This window comes from Heptranchias perlo, unplaced genomic scaffold (genome assembly GCF_035084215.1).
Source record: "Heptranchias perlo isolate sHepPer1 unplaced genomic scaffold, sHepPer1.hap1 HAP1_SCAFFOLD_982, whole genome shotgun sequence".
NCBI classification, from domain to species: domain Eukaryota; kingdom Metazoa; phylum Chordata; class Chondrichthyes; order Hexanchiformes; family Hexanchidae; genus Heptranchias; species Heptranchias perlo.
The window spans coordinates 1-16045 of NW_027140028.1; the positions used below are offsets into that span (position 1 = coordinate 1).

A 16045-nucleotide genomic window follows, 5' to 3' on the forward strand; every position below is an offset into this window, starting at 1 on the left:
TGTTCCGTCTCCGTCTCCTCCGTCTCCGTCTCCTCTGTCTCCAATTCTGTCTCCGTCTCCGTCTCCATCTCCTCCACCTCCAACTCTGTCTCCGTCTCTGTCTCCAACTCTGTCTCCATCTCCGTCTGGGCCTCCGCCACCTCCGTCTCCTCCCGCGACTCTGTCTGCACCGTCCCCGTCTGCACTGCCTCCATCTCCACGGTCTCCATCTCCTGTAATATCTCCGTTTCCATCATCTGCATCATCGCCCTGGGAGTGTTTGATGGGACAGTGTAGAGGGAGCTTTACTCTGTATCTAACCCTGTACCTGCCCTGGGAGTGTTTGACGGGACAGTGTAGAGGGAGCTTTACTCTGTATCGAACCCTGTACCTGCCCTGGGAGTGTTTGATGGGACAGTGTAGAGGGAGCTTTACTCTGTATCTAACCCTGTACCTGCCCCTGGGAGTGTTTGATGGGACAGTGTAGAGGGAGCTTTACTCTGTATCTAACCCTGTACCTGCCCTGGGAGTGTTTGATGGGACAGTGTAGAGGGAGCTTTACTCTGTATCGAACCCTGTACCTGCCCTGGGAGTGTTTGATGGGACAGTGTAGAGGGAGCTTTACTCTGTATCTAACCCTGTACCTGCCCTGGGAGTGTTTGACGGGACAGTGTAGACGGAGCTTTACTCTGTATCGAACCCTGTACCTGCCCTGGGAGTGTTTGATGGGACAGTGTAGAGGGAGCTTTACTCTGTATCTAACCCTGTACCTGCCCTGGGAGGGTTTGATGGGACAGTGTAGAGTGAGCTTTACTCTGTATCTAACCCTGTACCTGCCCTGGGAGTGTTTGATGGGACAGTGTAGAGGGAGCTTTACTCTGTATCTAACCCTGTACCTGCCCTGGGAGTGTTTGATGGGACAGTGTAGAGGGAGCTTTACTCTGTATCTAACCCTGTACCTGCCCTGGGAGTGTTTGATGGGACAGTGTGGAGGGAGCTTTACTCTGTATCTAACCCTGTACCTGCCCTGGGAGTGTTTGATGGGACAGTGTAGAGGGAGCTTCACTCTGTATCTAACCCTGTACCTGCCCTGGGAGTGTTTGATGGGACAGTGTGGAGGGAGCTTTACTCTGTATCTAACCCTGTACCTGCCCTGGGAGTGTTTGATGGGACAGTGTAGAGGGAGCTTTACTCTGTATCTAACCCTGTACCTGCCCTGGGAGTGTTTGATGGGACAGTGTAGAGGGAGCTTTACTCTGTATCTAACCCTGTACCTGCCCTGGGAGTGTTTGATGGGACAGTGTAGAGGGAGCTTTACTCTGTATCTAACCCTGTACCTGCCCTGGGAGTGTTTGATGGGACAGTGTAGAGGGAGCTTTACTCTGTATCTAACCCTGTCCCTGCCCTGGGAGTGTTTGATGGGACAGTGTAGAGGGAGCTTTACTCTGTATCTAACCCTGTACCTGCCCTGGGAGTGTTTGATGGGACAGTGTGGAGGGAGCTTTACTCTGTATCTAACCCTGTACCTGCCCTGGGAGTGTTTGATGGGACAGTGTAGAGGGAGCTTTACTCTGTATCTAACCCTGTACCTGCCCTGGGAGTGTTTGATGGGACAGTGTAGAGGGAGCTTTACTCTGTATCTAACCCTGTACCTGCCCTGGGAGTGTTTGATGGGACAGTGTAGAGGGAGCTTTACTCTGTATCTAACCCTGTCCCTGCCCTGGGAGTGTTTGATGGGACAGTGTAGAGGGAGCTTTACTCTGTATCTAACCCTGTACCTGCCCTGGGAGTGTTTGATGGGACAGTGTGGAGGGAGCTTTACTCTGTATCTAACCCTGTACCTGCCCTGGGAGTGTTTGATGGGACAGTGTAGAGGGAGCTTTACTCTGTATCTAACCCTGTACCTGCCCTGGGAGTGTTTGATGGGACAGTGTAGAGGGAGCTTTACTCTGTATCTAACCCTGTACCTGCCCTGGGAGTGTTTGATGGGACAGTGTAGAGGGAGCTTTACTCTGTATCTAACCCTGTCCCTGCCCTGGGAGTGTTTGATGGGACAGTGTAGAGGGAGCTTTACTCTGTATCTAACCCTGTACCTGCCCTGGGAGTGTTTGATGGGACAGTGTGGAGGGAGCTTTACTCTGTATCTAACCCTGTACCTGCCCTGGGAGTGTTTGATGGGACAGTGTAGAGGGAGCTTTACTCTGTATCTAACCCTGTACCTGCCCTGGGAGTGTTTGATGGGACAGTGTAGAGGGAGCTTTACTCTGTATCTAACCCTGTACCTGCCCTGGGAGTGTTTGATGGGACAGTGTAGAGGGAGCTTTACTCTGTATCTAACCCTGTCCCTGCCCTGGGAGTGTTTGATGGGACAGTGTAGAGGGAGCTTTACTCAGTATCTAACCCTGTACCTGCCCTGGGAGTGTTTGATGGGACAGTGTGGAGGGAGCTTTACTCTGTATCTAACCCTGTACCTGCCCTGGGAGTGTTTGATGGGACAGTGTAGAGGGAGCTTTACTCTGTATCTAACCCTGTACCTGCCCTGGGAGTGTTTGATGGGACAGTGTTGAGGGAGCTTTACTCTGTATCTAACCCTGTACCTGCCCTGGGAGTGTTTGATGGGACAGTGTAGAGGGAGCTTTACTCTGTATCTAACCCTGTACCTGCCCTGGGAGTGTTTGACGGGACAGTGTAGACGGAGCTTTACTCTGTATCTGACCCTGTACCTGACCTGGGACTGTTTGATGGGACAGTGTAGAGGGAGCTTTACTCTGTATCTAACCCTGTACCTGCCCTGGGAGTGTTTGATGGGACAGTGTAGAGGGAGCTTTACTCTGTATCTAACCCTGTACCTGCCCTGGGAGTGTTTGACGGTACAGTGCAGAGGGAGCTTTACTCTGTATCTAACCCTGTACCTGCCCTGGGAGTGTTTGATGGGACAGTGTAGAGGGAGCTTTACTCTGTATCTCACCCTGTACCTGCCCTGGGAGTGTTTGACGGGACAGTGTAGAGGGAGCTTTACTCTGTATCTAACCCTGTACCTGCCCTGGGAGTGTTTGATGGGACAGTGTAGAGGGAGCTTCACTCTGTATCTAACCCTGTACCTGCCCTGGGAGTGTTTGATGGGACAGTGTGGAGGGAGCTTTACTCTGTATCTAACCCTGTACCTGCCCTGGGAGTGTTTGATGGGACAGTGTAGAGGGAGCTTTACTCTGTATCTAACCCTGTACCTGCCCTGGGAGTGTTTGATGGGACAGTGTAGAGGGAGCTTTACTCTGTATCTAACCCTGTACCTGCCCTGGGAGTGTTTGATGGGACAGTGTAGAGGGAGCTTTACTCTGTATCTAACCCTGTACCTGCCCTGGGAGTGTTTGATGGGACAGTGTAGAGGGAGCTTTACTCTGTATCTAACCCTGTCCCTGCCCTGGGAGTGTTTGATGGGACAGTGTAGAGGGAGCTTTACTCTGTATCTAACCCTGTACCTGCCCTGGGAGTGTTTGATGGGACAGTGTGGAGGGAGCTTTACTCTGTATCTAACCCTGTACCTGCCCTGGGAGTGTTTGATGGGACAGTGTAGAGGGAGCTTTACTCTGTATCTAACCCTGTACCTGCCCTGGGAGTGTTTGATGGGACAGTGTAGAGGGAGCTTTACTCTGTATCTAACCCTGTACCTGCCCTGGGAGTGTTTGATGGGACAGTGTAGAGGGAGCTTTACTCTGTATCTAACCCTGTCCCTGCCCTGGGAGTGTTTGATGGGACAGTGTAGAGGGAGCTTTACTCTGTATCTAACCCTGTACCTGCCCTGGGAGTGTTTGATGGGACAGTGTGGAGGGAGCTTTACTCTGTATCTAACCCTGTACCTGCCCTGGGAGTGTTTGATGGGACAGTGTAGAGGGAGCTTTACTCTGTATCTAACCCTGTACCTGCCCTGGGAGTGTTTGATGGGACAGTGTAGAGGGAGCTTTACTCTGTATCTAACCCTGTACCTGCCCTGGGAGTGTTTGATGGGACAGTGTAGAGGGAGCTTTACTCTGTATCTAACCCTGTCCCTGCCCTGGGAGTGTTTGATGGGACAGTGTAGAGGGAGCTTTACTCTGTATCTAACCCTGTACCTGCCCTGGGAGTGTTTGATGGGACAGTGTGGAGGGAGCTTTACTCTGTATCTAACCCTGTACCTGCCCTGGGAGTGTTTGATGGGACAGTGTAGAGGGAGCTTTACTCTGTATCTAACCCTGTACCTGCCCTGGGAGTGTTTGATGGGACAGTGTAGAGGGAGCTTTACTCTGTATCTAACCCTGTACCTGCCCTGGGAGTGTTTGATGGGACAGTGTAGAGGGAGCTTTACTCTGTATCTAACCCTGTCCCTGCCCTGGGAGTGTTTGATGGGACAGTGTAGAGGGAGCTTTACTCAGTATCTAACCCTGTACCTGCCCTGGGAGTGTTTGATGGGACAGTGTGGAGGGAGCTTTACTCTGTATCTAACCCTGTACCTGCCCTGGGAGTGTTTGATGGGACAGTGTAGAGGGAGCTTTACTCTGTATCTAACCCTGTACCTGCCCTGGGAGTGTTTGATGGGACAGTGTTGAGGGAGCTTTACTCTGTATCTAACCCTGTACCTGCCCTGGGAGTGTTTGATGGGACAGTGTAGAGGGAGCTTTACTCTGTATCTAACCCTGTACCTGCCCTGGGAGTGTTTGACGGGACAGTGTAGACGGAGCTTTACTCTGTATCTGACCCTGTACCTGACCTGGGACTGTTTGATGGGACAGTGTAGAGGGAGCTTTACTCTGTATCTAACCCTGTACCTGCCCTGGGAGTGTTTGATGGGACAGTGTAGAGGGAGCTTTACTCTGTATCTAACCCTGTACCTGCCCTGGGAGTGTTTGACGGTACAGTGCAGAGGGAGCTTTACTCTGTATCTAACCCTGTACCTGCCCTGGGAGTGTTTGATGGGACAGTGTAGAGGGAGCTTTACTCTGTATCTCACCCTGTACCTGCCCTGGGAGTGTTTGACGGGACAGTGTAGAGGGAGCTTTACTCTGTATCTAACCCTGTACCTGCCCCTGGGAGTGTTTGCTGGACTGTGGACTGGGTGAGCAGCTCTGATCTCTGTCTCTGTTACTCTGTTTTGCAGGAGTGACCCCCCTGGGATGGTGACGATTAAACGGCACAGCGAGAAAGAGGGAGAGTGAGTGTTCAGGCATTGGTCAGTAAACAGCTCGCCCGGTGTGGGACCGAGGCCCCCCCACACAGAGCAGGCGAGCCCCAGGCTCCATTCCGGGCCTGTGCTGAGTGTTTCTTGTTACCTGTCGACCTCTGACCGCAGGGACACGAAAGATCTTGTCCATGCCCCAAACCATCCTCGTGCCCTCTCTTGGACCTTTGTAGGAGCGTTATATCTTGTCCAAGTCATGTACTTGACTCTTTGCATCCTGGAGACTATTAGTATTATATACATTGAATTTACATCACAGAAACAGGCCATTCGGCCCCACTGCTCCATGCCGGTGTTTCTGCTCCACCCGAGCCTCCTCCCTCCCTACTCCATCTCACCCTCTCACCATCTCCTTCTATTCCTCTCTCCCTCATGTGTTTATCCAGCTTCCCCTTAAGTCCATCTACACTATTCACCTCAACTACTCCTTGTGGGAGCGAGTTCCACATTCTCACCACTCTCTGGGGAAAGAAGTTTCTCCTGAATTCCCTATTGGATTTATTAGTGACTATCTTATATTTATGGCCCCGAGTTCTGGTCTCTCCCCCACAAGTAGAAACATCTTCTCTACGTCTACCCTATCGAACCCCTTCATAATCTTAAAGACCTCGATCAGGTCACCCCTCAGTCTTCTCTTTTCCAGAGAAAAGAGTCCGTGCCTGTTCAGTCTTTCCTGATAATTCTAACCTCTCAGTTCTGGTATCATCCTAGTAAATCTTTTTTGCACCATCTCCAGTGCCTCTAAATCCTTTTAATAACATGGAGACCAGAACTGTGCACAGTGCTCCAAGTGTGGTCTAACCAAGGTATATGGAGACCAGAACTGTGCACAGTGCTCCAAGTGTGGTCTAACCAAGGTATATGGAGACCAGAACTGTGCACAGTGCTCCAAGTGTGGTCTAACCAAGGTATATGGAGACCAGAACTGTGCACAGTGCTCCAAGTGTGATGTTCCATGCTGAGAATTGGCCTGGATCGGTCAGTAGGTGGCAGCCCCGATGGATATCCTACTGGTAAGTATATAGATGTATAACTGCTACTTTCTGTCGATTGGAATAAAACCGGCCCCCAGAGCTGTATTAGGTGGGTTGATCCACTCGTTCGATCTAACGGCCGCTCGGCTCTGTTCCGATCGCTCATCTCTCCTTTCCCGCAGGGGACCCTCCCACAAGCACTTCCTGTCGGAGGAGGGCATGGCCGCCCGCTTCACCTGCCTGAGTCTCAGCAATGATCACGTCTACGGCTCCAACGGGTTCCCCATTGCCAGGGGGCAGCTCCACACAGACAAAGAACGCCACTTCCAGGATCTGGAGCGCAGGTAGTCGGGAGGGGAGGGGAGCTTTCGACGCCATATCTGCTCCAACACCAAGACCGCCTGCTTCCAACTCCGTAACATCGCCCGTCTCCGCCTCTGCCTCAGCTCATCTGCTGCTGAAACCCTCACCCCGTGCCCTTTGTGACCTCCAGACTCGGACTATTCCAATGCTCTCCTGGCTGCCCTCCCACTTCCCACCCTCCGTAACCATCAACTCATCTAAAACTCCTGCTGCCCCCCCCGTATCCTAACTCGCACCCAGTCCCGTTCACCCATCACCCCCCTGTGCTCGCTGGACCGACATTGGCTCCCGGTCTGGGAACGCCTCGATTTTAAAATTCTCATCCTCGTGTTCAAATCCCTCCATGGCCCCTCTCCCCCTCCTCCCTATCTCTGTAACCTCCTCCAGCCCCGACAACCCTCCGAGATCTCTGCTCTCCTCCAATTCCGGCCTCTTGTCCATCACCGATTCCCATCGCTCCACCATTGGCGGCCGTGCCTTCAGCTGCCTGGGCCCGAAGCTCTGGAATTCCCTCCTTAAACCTCTCCCCCTCTCTCCCTCCTTCTTTAAGATGCTCCTTAAAACCCACCTTTTCCTGTCTTAATATTTCATTGTGTGGCTCGGTGTCACATTTTGTCTGATTACGCGGCAGTGAAGCCCCTTAGGGGACGTTTTACTACGTTAAAGGCACTATATAAATACAAGTTATTGTTTCCCTGGGAGTGTTTGATGGGACAGTGTAGAGGGAGCTTTACTCTGTATCTAACCCTGTACCTGCCCTGGGAGTGTTTGATGGGACAGTGTAGAGGGAGCTTTACTCTGTATCTAACCCTGTACCTGCCCTGGGAGTGTTTGATGGGACAGTGTAGAGGGAGCTTTACTCTGTATCTAACCCTGTACCTGCCCTGGGAGTGTTTGATGGGACAGTGTAGAGGGAGCTTTACTCTGTATCTTACCCTGTACCTGCCCTGGGAGTGTTTGATGGGACAGTGTGGAGGGAGCTTTACTCTGTATCTAACCCTGGACCTGCCCTGGGAGTGTTTGATGGGACAGTGTAGAGGGAGCTTTACTCTGTATCTAACCCTGTACCTGCCCTGGGAGTGTTTGATGGGACAGTGTCGAGGGAGCTTTACTCTGTATCTAACCCTGGACCTGCCCTGGGAGTGTTTGATGGGACAGTGTAGAGGGAGCTTTACTCTGTATCTAACCCTGGACCTGTCCTGGGAGTGTTTGACGGGACAGTGTGGAGGGAGCTTTACTCTGTATCTAACCCTGTACCTGCCCTGGGAGTGTTTGATGGGACAGTGTAGAGGGAGCTTTACTCTGTATCTAACCCTGTACCTGCCCTGGGAGTGTTTGATGGGACAGTGTAGAGGGAGCTTTACTCTGTATCTAACCCTGTACCTGTCCTGGGAGTGTTTGATGGGACAGTGTAGAGGGAGCTTTACTCTGTATCTAACCCTGTACCTGCCCTGGGAGTGTTTGATGGGACGGTGTAGAGGGAGCTTTACTCTGTATCTCACCCTGTACCTGTCCTGGGAGTGTTTGATGGGACAGTGTAGAGGGAGCTTTACTCTGTATCTAACCCTGTACCTGCCCTGGGAGTGTTTGATGGGACGGTGTAGAGGGAGCTTTACTCTGTATCTAACCCTGTACCTGCCCTGGGAGTGTTTGATGGGACGGTGTAGAGGGAGCTTTACTCTGTATCTCACCCTGTACCTGTCCTGGGAGTGTTTGATGGGACAGTGTAGAGGGAGCTTTACTCTGTATCTAACCCTGTACCTGCCCTGGGAGTGTTTGATGGGACGGTGTAGAGGGAGCTTTACTCTGTATCTAACCCTGTACCTGCCCTGGGAGTGTTTGATGGGACGGTGTAGAGGGAGCTTTACTCTGTATCTAACCCTGTACCTGCCCTGGGAGTGTTTGATGGGACGGTGTAGAGGGAGCTTTACTCTGTATCTAACCCTGTACCTGTCCTGGGAGTGTTTGATGGGACAGTGTAGAGGGAGCTTTACTCTGTATCTAACCCTGTACCTGCCCTGGGAGTGTTTGATGAGACAGTGTAGAGGGAGCTTTACTCTGTATCTAACCCTGTACCTGCCCTGGGAGTGTTTGATGGGACAGTGTAGAGGGAGCTTTACTCTGTATCTAACCCTGTACCTGCCCTGGGAGTGTTTGATGGGACGGTGTAGAGGGAGCTTTACTCTGTATCTAACCCTGTACCTGCCCTGGGAGTGTTTGATGGGACAATGTAGAGGGAGCTTTACTCTGTATCTAACCCTGTACCTGCCCTGGGAGTGTTTGATGGGACAGTGCAGAGGGAGCTTTACTCTGTATCTAACCCTGTACCTGCCCTGGGAGTGTTTGATGGGACAGTGTAGAGGGAGCTTTACTCTGTATCTAACCCTGTACCTGTCCTGGGAGTGTTTGATGGGACAGTGTAGAGGGAGCTTTACTCTGTATCTAACCCTGTACCTGCCCTGGGAGTGTTTGATGGGACAGTGTAGAGGGAGCTTTACTCTGTATCTAACCCTGTACCTGCCCTGGGAGTGTTTGATGGGACGGTGTAGAGGGAGCTTTACTCTGTATCTAACCCTGTACCTGCCCTGGGAGTGTTTGATGGGACAGTGTAGAGTGAGCTTTACTCTGTATCTTACCCTGTACCTGCCCTGGGAGTGTTTGATGGGACGGTGTAGAGGGAGCTTTACTCTGTATCTAACCCTGTACCTGCCCTGGGAGTGTTTGATGGGACAGTGTAGAGGGAGCTTTACTCTGTATCGAACCCTGTACCTGCCCTGGGAGTGTTTGATGGGACAGTGTAGAGGGAGTTTTACTCTGTATCTAACCCTGTACCTGCCCTGGGAGTGTTTGATGGGACAGTGCAGAGGGAGCTTTACTCTGTATCTAACCCTGTACCTGCCCTGGGAGTGTTTGATGGGACAGTGTAGAGGGAGCTTTACTCTGTATCTAACCCTGTACCTGCCCCTGGGAGTGTTTGCTGGACTGTGGACTGGGTGAGCAGCTCTGATCTCTGTCTCTGTTACTCTGTTTTGCAGGAGTGACCCCCCTGGGATGGTGACGATTAAACGGCACAGCGAGAAAGAAGGAGAGTGAGTGTTCAGGCATTGGTCAGTAAACAGCTCGCCCGATGTGGGACTGAGGCCCCCCCACACAGAGCAGGCGAGCCCCAGGCTCCATTCCGGGCCTGTGCTGAGTGAGCCTGTCCCCTGGTGAACAGGAGGTCCCCAGCGGGAGCTCTCGCTCTCTGACTCTCCCTCGGCCTCCCGTTCAGAGAGCAGGGTCGCAGGGTCGCAACACCCCTCCCTCAGCTCACCAGCTGCGGACGATCGGCCCGACTCGATTTGCTCTGCTCCTTCTGGAGTAGCCAGGACTCGTCGCCCTCCTGTCCCCCTTCCTGTGCAGCATGTTGCTCTTGACGTTGTCTCCCTGGGCCTCTCGTTTCCCGTCTACCTCCGACCGCAGGGACGCGAAAGCCCTTCTCGAAGTTTCCGTTCCTGAAACACTCCTCAAACTGCCGTTGTCCCCTCTCTTGGATCTTTTGCTCTCATCGTCTTCCTTCTCCAAGTCAAATCTTCTTGTTGCATCCTGGAAACACCCAGAGTTACATCGAGTTTACAGCATAAAAAACAGGCCGTTCGGCCCCACTGCTCTATCCCGGCGTTTATGCTCCACACGAGCCTCCTCCCTCCCTACTCCATCTCACCCTCTCACCATCTCCTTCTATTCCTCTCTCCCTCATGTGTTTATCCAGCTTCCCCTTAAATCCATCTACACTATTCACCTCAACTACTCCTTGTGGGAGCGAGTTCCACATTCTCACCACTCTCTGGGGAAAGAAGTTTCTCCTGAATTCCCTATTGGATTTATTAGTGACTATCTTATATTTATGGCCCCGAGTTCTGGTCTCCCCCACAAGTGGAAACATCTTCTGTACGTCTACCCTATCGAACCCTTTCATAATCTTAAAGACCTCGATCAGGTCACCCCTCAGTCTTCTCTTTTCCAGAGAAAAGAGCCCCAGCCTGTTCAATCTTTTCTGATAGGTAAAAACTCTCAGTTCTGGTATCATCCTAGTAAATCTTTTTTGCACCTTCTCCAGTGCCTCTGTATCCTTTTTATAATATGGAGACCAGAACTGTGCACAGTGCTCCAAGTGTGGTCTAATCAAGGTATATGGAGACCAGAACTGTGCACAGTGCTCCAAGTGTGGTCTAACCAAGGTATATGGAGACCAGAACTGTGCACAGTGCTCCAAGTGTGGTCTAACCAAGGTATATGGAGACCAGAACTGTGCACAGTGCTCCAAGTGTGGTCCAACCAAGGTATATGGAGACCAGAACTGTGCACAGTGCTCCAAGTGTGGTCCAACCAAGGTATATGGAGACCAGAACTGTGCACAGTGCTCCAAGTGTGGTCTAACCAAGGTATATGGAGACCAGAACTGTGCACAGTGCTCCAAGTGTGGTCCAACCAAGGTATATGGAGACCAGAACTGTGCACAGTGCTCCAAGTGTGGTCTAACCAAGGTATATGGAGACCAGAACTGTGCACAGTGCTCCAAGTGTGGTCTAACCCAGGTATATACAAATGGTGGGAAATGGTGTACTCCAGGGATCGGTGCTGGGACCACTGTTGTTCACAATTTACATTAAAGATTTGGTCTCAGGAATCAGAAGTACAATTTCTCAATTTGAGGATGACACCAAATTGGGGGGTGTCGTTAATACACAGGAAGAATGGGTCAAAATACAAGAGGATATTAATAAACGTACAGAATGGGCGTGTAATTGGGAAATGAATTTCAATATCGATAAATGTGAGGTGGTGCATTTTGGTGGGAAGAATAAGGAGGCCACACACTGATTGGATAATAAGAGTCTAAATGGGGGAGAGGAGCAGAGGGATCTGGGGGTACAGATACACAAATCACCAAAAGTAGAGACGCAGGTTAATAAGGACATAAAAAAAGGCAAATCAAACACTGAGGTTCATTTCCAGAGGGATAGAATTGAAAAGCAGAGAAGTTATGTTAAACTTGTATAGAACCTTGGTTAGACCACACTTGGAGCACTGTGCACAGTTCTGGTCTCCATATACCTTGGTTAGACCACACTTGGAGCACTGTGCACAGTTCTGGTCTCCATATACCTTGGTTAGACCACACTTGGAGCACTGTGCACAGTTCTGGTCTCCATATACCTTGGTTAGACCACACTTGGAGCACTGTGCACAGTTCTGGTCTCCATATACCTTGGTTAGACCACACTTGGAGCACTGTGCACAGTTCTGGTCTCCATATACCTTGGTTAGACCACACTTGGAGCACTGTGCACAGTTCTGGTCTCCAAATACCTTGGTTAGACCACACTTGGAGCACTGTGCACAGTTCTGGTCTCCATATACCTTGGTTAGACCACACTTGGAGCACCGTGCACAGTTCTGTTCTCCATATTATAAAAAGGATATAGAGGCACTGGAGAAGGTGCAAAAAAGATTTACTCGGATGACACCAGAACTGAGAGGTTATACCCATCAGAAAAGAACGAACAGGTTGGGCTCTTTTCTCTGGAGAAGAGAAGACTGAGGGGTGACCTGATCGAGGTCTTTCAGATTATAAAAGGGTTCGATAGGGTAGACGTAGAGAAGATGTTTACACTTGTGGGGGAGAGACCAGAACTAGGGGGCCATAAATATAAGATAGTCACTAATAAATCCAATAGGGGAATTCAGGAGAAACTTCTTTCCCCAGAGAGTGGTGAGAATGTGGAACTCGCTCCCACAAGGAGTAGTTGAGGTGAATAGTGTAGATGGATTTAAGGGGAAGCTGGATAAACACATGAGGGAGAGAGGAATGGAAGGAGATGGTGAGAGGGTGAGATGGAGTAGGGAGGGAGGAGGCTCGTGTGGAGCATAAACGCCGGCATGGAGCAGTGGGGCCGAATGGCCTGTTTCTGTGCTATACATTCCATGTATGCAGACCAGAACTGTGCACAGTACTCAAAGTGTGATGTTCCATGCTGAGAATTGGCCTGGATCGGTGAGTAGGTGGCAGCCCCGATGGATATCCTACTGGTAAGTATATAGATGTATAACTGCTACTTTCTGTCGATTGGAATAAAACCGGCCCCCAGAGCTGTATCAGGTGGGTTGATCCATTTGTTCGATCTAACGGCCGCTCGCTCTGTTCCGATCGCTCTGTTCTGATCGCTCATCTCTCCTTTCCCGCAGGGGACCCTCCCGCAAGCACTTCCTGTCGGAGGAGGGCATGGCCGCCCCGCTTCACCTGCCTGAGTCTCAGCAACGATCACGTCTACGGCTCCAACGGGTTCCCCGTTGCCAGGGGGCAGCTCCACACAGACAAGGAACGCCATTTCCAGGATCTGGAGCGCAGGTAGTCAGGAGAGGAGGGGACGAGTCGGGAGGAGAGGGGACGATTTGGGAGGGGAGGGGAGTTTTTGACCCCATATCCGCTCCATTACCAAGACCGCCTAGTCCAACCTCGAACATCGCCCGTCTACGTCTCCGTCCGTGCCGTAGCTCATCTGCTGCTGAAACCCTCACCCCGTGCCCTTTGTGACCTCCAGACTCGGACTATTCCAATGCTCCCCTGGTCCGGCCTCCCACCTTCCACCCTCCGTAACCATCAACTCATCTAAAACTCCCGCTGCCCCCCCGTATCCTAACTCGCCAAGTCCCGTTCACCCCATCACCCCCCTGTGCTCGCTGGACCGACATTGGCTCCCGGTCCGGGAACGCCTCGATTTTAAAATTCTCATCCTTGTGTTCATATCCCTCCATGGCCCCTCGCCCCCCTCTCCCTATCTCTGGGAGTGTTTGATGGGACAGTGTAGAGGGAGCTTTACTCTGTATCTAACCCTGTACCTGCCCTGGGAGTGTTTGATGGGACAGTGTAGAGGGAGCTTTACTCTGTATCTAACCCTGTACCTGCCCTGGGAGTGTTTGATGGGACAGTGTAGAGGGAGCTTTACTCTGTATCTAACCCTGTACCTGCCCTGGGAGTGTTTGATGGGACAGTGTAGAGGGAGCTTTACTCTGTATCTAACCCTGTACCTGCCCTGGGAGTGTTCCACGGGACAGTGTAGAGGGAGCTTTACTCTGTATCTAACCCTGTACCTGCCCTGGGAGTGTTTGATGGGACAGTGTAGAGGGAGCTTTACTCTGTATCTAACCCTGTACCTGCCCTGGGAGTGTTCCACGGGACAGTGTAGAGGGAGCTTTACTCTGTATCTAACCCTGTACCTGCCCTGGGAGTGTTTGATGGGACAGTGTAGAGGGAGCTTTACTCTGTATCTAACCCTGTACCTGCCCTGGGAGTGTTTGATGGGACAGTGTAGAGGGAGCTTTACTCTGTATCTAACCCTGTACCTGCCCTGGGAGTGTTTGATGGGACAGTGTAGAGGGAGCTTTACTCTGTATCTAACCCTGTACCTGCCCTGGGAGTGTTTGATGGGACAGTGTAGAGGGAGCTTTACTCTGTATCTAACCCTGTACCTGCCCTGGGAGTGTTTGATGGGACAGTGCAGAGGGAGCTTTACTCTGTATCTAACCCTGTACCTGCCCTGGGAGTGTTTGATGGGACAGTGTCGAGGGAGCTTTACTCTGTATCTAACCCTGTACCTGCCCTGGGAGTGTTTGATGGGACAGTGTAGAGGGAGCTTTACTCTGTATCTAACCCTGTACCTGCCCTGGGAGTGTTTGATGGGACAGTGCAGAGGGAGCTTTACTCTGTATCTAACCCTGTACCTGCCCTGGGAGTGTTTGATGGGACAGTGCAGAGGGAGCTTTACTCTGTATCTAACCCTGTACCTGCCCTGGGAGTGTTTGACGGGACCTGTCCTCTTTCTCAGGATTGCGCTGGGAGGTGAATGGGGCATCGACTCTACGGACAAGAAGGACGTGATTGTGGAAGGCATGTTCGACATGAGTGACAGCCGAGTGATCGTGGTCTCTTCGGCCATCCAGAGGAGACTGGAGAGTCCACTGGAGGACATCCTGCCCAGGGAGGTCCTGTGGTCAATGTGAGTTCGCCCTGCTCCCCGAGACCCCCTCCGTCACCTTGACTAAGGGAGGGATTGGGGAACTTTTCTGAACTGCTGGAGAATTGTGTCCAATTCTGGGCACTGCACTTTAGGAAGGATGTCCAGGCCCTTGGAGAGGGTGCGGAGGAGTTTTACCAGAATGGTTCCAGGGATGAGGGACCTCGGTTTATGTGGAGAGACGGGAGAACCTGGGGTCGTTCTCCTCAGAGCAGAGAAGGTTAAGGGGAGATTTGATCGAGGGTGTTCACAATCACGAGGGGTTTTGATCGAGTAAATAAGGAGAAACTGTTTCCAGTGGGCAGGAGGGTCGGGAACCAGAGGACCCAGATTTACGATAATCGGGGAAAGAAACAGAGGGGGAGATGAGGAGAATGTTTTCACGCAGTGAGTTGTGATGATCTGGAATTCACTGCCTGAAAGGGCGGTGGAAGCAGATTCAATAATAACTTTCAAAAGGGGGAATTGGGTAAATACTTGAAGTGGGGAAATTTCCCGGTCTCCGGGAAAGGAGCAGGGTCGGGGGAAGAGTGGGATTAATTGCAGAGCTCGTTCAAAGAGCCAGCGCAGGCACGATGGGCCGAGTGGCCTCCTCCTCCTCTGCTGACAGATGCTCTGATTCTCCGATTGGCCAGCTGTGTATCCTGCTCCTCTCACTGCCGGGGGGGGATTATGCGCTCCTCGACTCCGCCGCCTCCTTCAGCCAGGAGGTCACTCCCTCGGATGCGGGGAGAACCGCAGGGACTCGGGCCCCACAGAGCAGGAAAGGCCCAGGCTGCATCCTCGGCCTGTGCGGAGTGAACTGACTCCGATGTGGAGTCTTGGGGTTATCTTTGGGGTGTGGGGGGGGGGGGGGGAGAAGGGAATGGGGTAACTGAAGCCCAGGCTCTTGTTTCTGGTCCCACTCTGGCGACGCTTGCTTGGACTTCAGATTGGTCGCGATGCCCCCCACAGTCGAGTTGCCCACCGATTTTTTAAAAAATTGAACAAAGGGGCCGAGGTGGGTGGAGCAGCCGCTGACGTTTGCGCCCTAATCTTTCTCAGGAGCCACCCCTGTACCGAGCTGATACTCTGGCAGCCCCCCGGCAACGTCATTGAAAGAGCCATCCGGGCCCTGAGACTGGACGGAGACGGCAGAGGCCCGGGACGGGAGAGAGGGATCGTGCTGGACCGAGACACCCGGCAATCGGCCGGGGGTTCACAGCGGCCGGAGGACGAGATGGAACTGTGAGGGGCGGGGGCTTGGGCCGGTTAATTTTTTTTCTCTCATTTTCTATTGATGTTTACGTTGAAATAAAGTGCAATGATTCAGTCCGTCCTCCTGTCTCGTGCTGCCCGTCGGCTTCTCCCCCTCTTACTGTACACTCTGTAAATGCAAGCTGTCGTTTGATCATAAGAACAGAAGGAGCAGGAGTAGGCCATTCGGCCCCTCGAACCTGCTCCCCATTCAATTTGTCGGC

At 52.0% G+C, this 16045-nt stretch overlaps 2 protein-coding genes across 2 annotated transcripts in view; one reads left to right on the forward strand and one right to left on the reverse strand.

Moving 5' to 3' along the window:
* Positions 1-5088: 5088 nt before the first annotated feature.
* On the forward strand, positions 5089-15896 carry LOC137320136 (uncharacterized). Its single transcript, XM_067981887.1, has 7 exons — positions 5089-5164; positions 6348-6509; positions 9564-9617; positions 12660-12670; positions 12757-12919; positions 14397-14567; positions 15630-15896. Exons 1-7 carry the CDS (start codon positions 5127-5129, stop codon positions 15814-15816), a joined length of 786 nt encoding a protein of 261 aa, XP_067837988.1. The 5' UTR covers positions 5089-5126; the 3' UTR covers positions 15817-15896.
* rnf20 (ring finger protein 20, E3 ubiquitin protein ligase) overlaps positions 15894-16045 on the reverse strand; it is a 30481-nt gene continuing 30329 nt past the window's right edge. Inside the window, exon 15 of the mRNA XM_067981886.1 lies at positions 15894-15951. Within this exon, the coding sequence (XP_067837987.1) occupies positions 15894-15951 (58 nt within the window). The remainder of the gene's footprint in view (positions 15952-16045) is intronic.

Bases quoted from the DNA above. Each gene is read 5' to 3' on its own strand.
- LOC137320136 (XM_067981887.1), top strand. From the start codon at position 5,127: ATGGTGACGATTAAACGGCACAGCGAGAAAGAGGGAGA. The intron at 6,510-9,563 runs GTAGTCGGGAGG...TCTGTTTTGCAG, and splicing joins TTCCAGGATCTGGAGCGCAG to GAGTGACCCCCCTGGGATGG. The intron at 12,920-14,396 runs GTAGTCAGGAGA...CCTCTTTCTCAG, and splicing joins TTCCAGGATCTGGAGCGCAG to GATTGCGCTGGGAGGTGAAT.